This window comes from Carya illinoinensis, chromosome 6 (genome assembly GCF_018687715.1).
Source record: "Carya illinoinensis cultivar Pawnee chromosome 6, C.illinoinensisPawnee_v1, whole genome shotgun sequence".
NCBI classification, from domain to species: Eukaryota; Viridiplantae; Streptophyta; class Magnoliopsida; order Fagales; family Juglandaceae; genus Carya; species Carya illinoinensis.
This window is the reverse complement of record NC_056757.1, coordinates 6,084,815-6,090,934: the sequence shown is the minus strand read 5'-3', so window position 1 is coordinate 6,090,934 and position 6,120 is coordinate 6,084,815. Positions and strand designations below refer to the sequence as shown.

The following is a 6,120-nucleotide window of genomic DNA, read 5'->3' as shown; positions in this document are numbered from 1 at the left end:
AGTTGGATTTTGCAGATTCTGTAGATATTAAGCACTCACGTTTCTCTTTGAGTGCCTCAATATCTCTGTCGAGTTCCTGACGAGTTTGATCCACTAGATTCCTGGAATAACGACCAAAGTGAGCATGTGCGACCCTCTTCAAACGATCAAAGGCAAATTCAACTCTAAATCCTGCAAACTACACTATTTTCAAGTTTGTCCACCGGTTCAATAGAGAATCATTGGTCACATCCACAACATTTGTGATGCTCATGCTGTATATACACTCACAAAGTATGTGAAAGAAGCACATTTTCAGTTTTGGACTTAAGGTGGACTCAACACTAATAATATCCCCATGCTTAGAAAGCAAGCTCCTCATTATAGATGTAGACTTCCGAGAAACCATATAATCTCCAACATATACAACCTCTTCCTCAAGATCCCACTGGGGGGAGAACTAGAAGCTAATATCCTGAATGGCGAAGGTGGGTTTGTTGAAGTTCTGGCCCAAAATTTTGTATGTGTCCAAACTATCGAAACTTCGCAATCCACTTTGACATTCTTCAAGAAACTTCATGCCATGATCAAGAAATTTCATGAATTGTGAGTAAGCCTCGTCAGAAAATTGTAAAACTTTCTCCTGATCAATAGCTTTGCTCCCTTCTTTTCGAATAAAAAAGATGCTGATTAAACCATTGCAAAGCTCATTTTCTTCATCTTCACTTAGTGAATTTAGAATTTCACCCAAAGTTAAAGCAGCCGCCTCGAGTTGGTCTTCCTTTTTTGGCACCATATGTTTTGCAATATCTTTGGTAATCAACCGACCTAACTGTCCAAGAGGACTCCTCAGTTCCGTAGGTCCATACTTTTCCTCTAACGTTGATATTACCTATAAAATCAACCAATATTGAGTGAAGATCAATATTAACAAACTATAAAATGTTCATAATTTGCTGAATATCCTAATGTGCTTTTAGCACATGCAGGTGTCTGCTTCTAGCTTAGGAATATCCTAATGTACATCGTAAAATATATACTCAAAATATAAGTTCATGAAGATGATCATCAGGCAGATCAGGAGTGTTTTTCCCCTTTCTCTATTTTAACATATGTTTCATAGAAAAATGAAAAATTATTTACACAAGATCGAGACTTCCTTTATTTTTTAATCTGGCCTAGTCGAAATGAGTAAAGCAATAATACAACTTTGGATCAACAGAGAACGATTAAATTCATAAATTTTTCATGGATCGGTCGATCCTTGTAACTTATAAGAGCTCTAATCTTCAAATTCTCAAATAGATCAAGACGACTTCTTCATATCAACTTGCCTTAGACATGACACATTTTACTTCAGCAACAAAATAACAATCTTCGCACTGGTAAGTGGGCAATCGTGGATCTCTTGTTTCCTGACAAGCATCACAAGAGAATTCATCGTCCGTCTCATCTTCATGTTTAGCAAGAGCGTTGGTGAGAATGAGAGAATCTATATGACAATTATGTTTAATGCTATATGGTAATGGATCACACGTAAGATGAAGATTAAAATCACGACAATCGAAACGGCTGAAGACGTGCGATTTGCAAATGGAGTTGCAAGCACTGCAGTACTTAAGATCAGTATCACCTATATTCATCCTGAATTGTAGAGGGTGGGTGTGGCCCTCGTATTCCATGGCAGGCTTTAGCACAACATTGCATTCCCTGTGTAACTGGAATGATCTACACTTTATTGAGTAGTCCCATATGGCTTAGAGACAAACTCATCCTAGGCTTATAAGGAGTTATCCTACTCCTCTTATTAGGCCTTTTAGGAGGAGAAATGGGTGTTTCTACATGGTATCAGAGCCAGGTTAACCTATGATCAATGATGGGCTCCTGCGACCTACCCACGATGATGGTAACGGAAATACCGGCCCACACGTGAGGGGGCGTATTGAGTAGTCCCATATGGCTTAGAGACAAACTCATCCTGGGCTTATAAGGAGTTACCATACTCCTCTTATTAGGCCTTTTAGGGGGAGAAATTGGTGTTTCTACACACTTGAGGCACTTATAAATGTAAGAGAAAGCACGAATAACCTTTCCATAGGAATTACAATATAAAGTACCATTAATAGGCTGGATCAGGTAGAGAGGGTGGCGAGGATGGCGGGGATGGTTGATGATCTCCTGCGGCAACTCATCGAGGCACGATTCGTGAAAGTAAATATCCTCACAACTGCTAGTTCTGCTACAGCCATAGCTAGTACCATTGCAGTGTTTCCCACATATGCAAAAATTAACTTGGTGACCTTTTTCGATGCTACAGATCACTAACAGTGGATGTCCGTGAATGAAATGACAAATCTCATGTTCTCGATTACTTGCATATTCAGTAGGGGGAAAGAAAGTGCGATCAATATCCATCACGTATTTGCACTTGCTACATCCATACAGAAAGTTCCCTCGAGTTAAGGATTTTCTACAAGCTCTGCAGGGAGTATTCCAAGCCCTCCCATATCATCCCATGTGCGTACGCGTAAAGGGTTAGAGGACAGGGATGAGAGAAATGTCGTATCTCCATTGGCAAGGTCCGTTGAAAACACGACCTATGGAGAAAGAAAGGACATGGGAGGCAACTGTAGGTCAGATCCAAGCAGTATTCTCTGTCGCGCCTCTGGCCTGTCCAAAAACCACACAAAATGATAGAGAGACAATATTGAAGTGGTTTGGCAACTTGCCTACGTCCACTGAATCGGAAACTCAATATTTTCAATATGTTTGTATACAATTACAAACACTTATAAACAATCTATTTATTTCTTAAAATAGCCCTCTGTTCTGGGTTTCCCCAGAACTTAAATTTCGCTCAACCCTCTGCCTTGATCTCTTATCATAGTGAGGATGAATTTAATTTTCAGCAAATGATCTCCTTTTTAAGAGAAGTCATGAGGGACAAAACACCCACACTTCTTGACCAAGAGGAGGATTCTTTCGGTGCAGAAATATTGGTCAATATTTGCTGCTAGAAACTTTTGGTGGGTGGGTGGCTAGCTGCAAGTTCAAATAGCATTTCACACTTAGGGGGTTTCCAACATTCTCTACATAGGAGGCATACAACTCGATCATTAGGCATGTTCTCGAGAAGCAGCAATGGATGCTGGTGGCCAAAATGAGTCCTAAATTGCTCCTCCATTTGTTCTGTTGCTGGCTTTATAAAAGCACATTTAGCATCGAAAGGGAAGTTGCACTCGTCGCAACGGAAGAAGCAGCGCGAGGGATGAACGGCACAAGCATGACATCGCTGTTTGTGGCCCACCTGCAGGGTAAGTCTAAGAGGATTTTGGTGAAAGAGGGTGTGCAACTCTTGCTGTAGCTTTGAACACGATTCGTGCAGATGGAACAAACTGCATTCACGGCAACTGTACGTAGGGCCAATGCAGATACTTGAGCATGCGTCGCACTCAGCAGTATCATCTCTCTTTTTCTGATCCAGCCATAACGCATGCTCGTGATTGAAAACTTTAATCGCCATCTCTGTTTGTAACTGATTTACGGGGCTTGGGTTCATTCTGGGTGGGAAGCTAGTGATCGGTCATGTGAATCTTTGAATCTATATTCCAGAAAGAGATCAAAACTTTTGCTTGAGCAATACCTTTAATTATGGACTTTTTGATCGGAAAGAAAGATGAAAATTTCAGTACTGGTACTGGTTTGGACGTTACTTGATATTTACATGACTTCTGCATAAATCGATCCATATATCTCAGTACTTCTTCCTAATCAGAACTTTTATAGGCCAGCCGGATAAATCTCCTGACTTCTTCATCATCTCCACTCATTTGGCCATTTCTTGTTTCATTTTTTTCTTGGTTGTTTTCCAATCACCCCCTCTCCGGCATCTTGAGTCTTGACCTTATCACCACTTGCGAGACATTTCTTAATTATTCGCCACTCACCCCCTCCCTCTCGACCTTAATTTTTCTTTAATTTTGCAGCACAGTACTGTTAAATTATGAGAAATTTATTGGTTATTCGCCAACCACCCCCTTTCCCTCTAGACCTAATCTTTTTGGAGCATAGTGTTAATTAGTCACTTCTTAAAAGGCGAATATTTAACCTTATCATTTTGGAGTACACTACTGTTACATGATCAGTACTTCTTAAAGAATTATAACACAGCTCCTTTCACGAATTAACAGTACTTAACAATGGATATATGTTACCTTTCCTTATTTCAAATTATAAAATAAATCTATTAAATCATATAAAATTATATCAATTTATATAATTTTTTTTTATAATTTTTTTTTATGGCTATAACACTCGTCGAAAAATGGGTATTTCTTTTTAGTTGTGGTTTATTGCGGATAACTTTAATTAATTGGTGGGGAATACCTGCTTCTTGTAAGGACGTTGGACTTGGGAGAATCTATGACACTTAAATAACCATGTGAGCCGGCCCTACCATATCAATTTTGTTGTAAAAAAAAAAAAAAAAGGAATTGATGTTTCATAATGTTTGTTTCATTTCTTTCCATACCACAGGGGAACCCTTGAGAGTGAATGATTTATTACAAATAAGAAAAAAAAAATACTGGCCAGTTTGATGCAATGCTTCCCTAGTCGACGTTCGGCTTATCTACTGCCATCACGTTATGGACCCATTAACCACTCGCTGTTTATGTTACGCAATATATTCTAGTTCAAGTATCACATGATATTTTTCTCCATACAGTACGTACGTGGGGATTGCTAATCTGACGGCAAAAGGGGACAGTCTCTAGTTTCACGTCATATCAATGTGGAAGGGAGCTGAGTTTTACCCATTCACAAACTCATATTTATTGGTTTTTTTCTTATCCTATTTACTGAATCGTTGACCCACGGGACCAAATTGTTCTCCACACGTCTGTGTATAATATGTATGTCCCGCTACCGACGCTACAAAAGATGTGCGACTGCTGTTGCTACTGTATTTAATGACACAGTTTAGTGGAAAATAAAATAAGCTTGTAATAACAATACAATTTAGTGGACATAGAAAGAAACTTTTTTAATTATAATTTTGCTAAAAAAACAAACTGGAAACAAGACAGGAATACAACTAACTCAAGTTGTTGCGTTGTTTGATGGTTTCCTATCATTTACCTGCTTTTCCAACTAACTCAAAAGTTAAAAAACGTTAACTCCTCCAGGGAAGAGAGACAAAGCACCTGAACCATTTTCTCAAAACGTATTTGTTGTGTTTTGGGGGGGGGGGGGGGGGGGGGGGGGGGGGGAGTTGTGGAATCATCCCCTAGCTAGTTCCTACTAGATGGAGTCAGTAGCATACGTCCCTCACCTGTATGCTTGTCAAAAGTGCACTCTTGTGGCACACAATATAATAATATATTGCTTTACTTTTCATTCCATGAAAGTTGACAATTACAGACGGATTACAATGTATGCAAATGAGCAAACTTGACATGGAGATTCATCACAGCTGAGAATGCATCAAATGTTAAGTACTATTAAGGCACCTCATTCTATTGCAGCACTAAGCACTACGCTTCACTCTGCTGTAGACCATCACAGCAGTGCATGCACTTAACGCAATCAAGGTGGCAGAGGAATATTGTGTAAAATGGTTGTACTCTGTATAGGGGCATATGTCATTGTATAGGTGGTACAGGAATCAAATCCGTTACATGTAATCTGCTATAAATAGCCTACTGTTATTACAATTGTGAATCAATGAAAAAGGTAGAATTCGAAGGCATGCTTGAGTCCAATTCAAACCTTTTCTCAAACACATTGTCTCCTTCCTTAGTGTTCTGAATATTCAATATGGAATCTAGAGCCGACGACTAGCGTCTCCTTTTCTATGGCTACATCAGAACTCTTCCCCCACCTTCTATTATCTCCTCCTCCCCATAGTTTGTCAATATTAAACTTACCAATGACAACTTCTTACTTTGGAAAGTATAGATAGTTCCATTCTTGAAAACCCATCAGCTGTATGGATATGTTGATGGCACCATTCCCTCCCCTACAACCTTCATTGATGGTAACCCAAATCCCGAGCACAATAAATGGGTCTTACAACACTAGATGCTCATTTCCATTCTTAACTCTTCCCTCTCCGACTCAGTCCTTGCCCAGGTCCTCGAC

General features: G+C 39.5%; 1 protein-coding gene across 1 annotated transcript; it reads right to left on the bottom strand.

Moving 5' to 3' along the window:
* Window positions 1-439: 439 nt before the first annotated feature.
* On the bottom strand, window positions 440-3,502 carry LOC122312583. The gene is made up of 4 exons (XM_043127228.1): window positions 3,086-3,502; window positions 1,844-2,067; window positions 1,314-1,707; window positions 440-871 (listed from the first exon to the last, which is right to left on the bottom strand). Exons 1-4 carry the CDS (start codon window positions 3,500-3,502, stop codon window positions 440-442), a joined length of 1,467 nt encoding a protein of 488 aa, XP_042983162.1.
* Between the last annotated feature and the right edge of the window lie 2,618 nt (window positions 3,503-6,120).

What these genes read in the sequence shown, in the direction of transcription:
- LOC122312583 (XM_043127228.1), bottom strand. Translation starts at nt 3,502, where the DNA reads ATGGCGATTAAAGTTTTCAATCACGAGCATGCGTTATGGCTGGATCAG. An exon ending in GAGCCCATCATTGATCATAG is followed by an intron (nt 1,708 to 1,843) that starts GTTAACCTGGCT and finishes AATAAAGTGTAG; the next exon opens with ATCATTCCAGTTACACAGGG. An exon ending in TAAAATGTGTCATGTCTAAG is followed by an intron (nt 872 to 1,313) that starts GCAAGTTGATAT and finishes TTGATTTTATAG; the next exon opens with GTAATATCAACGTTAGAGGA.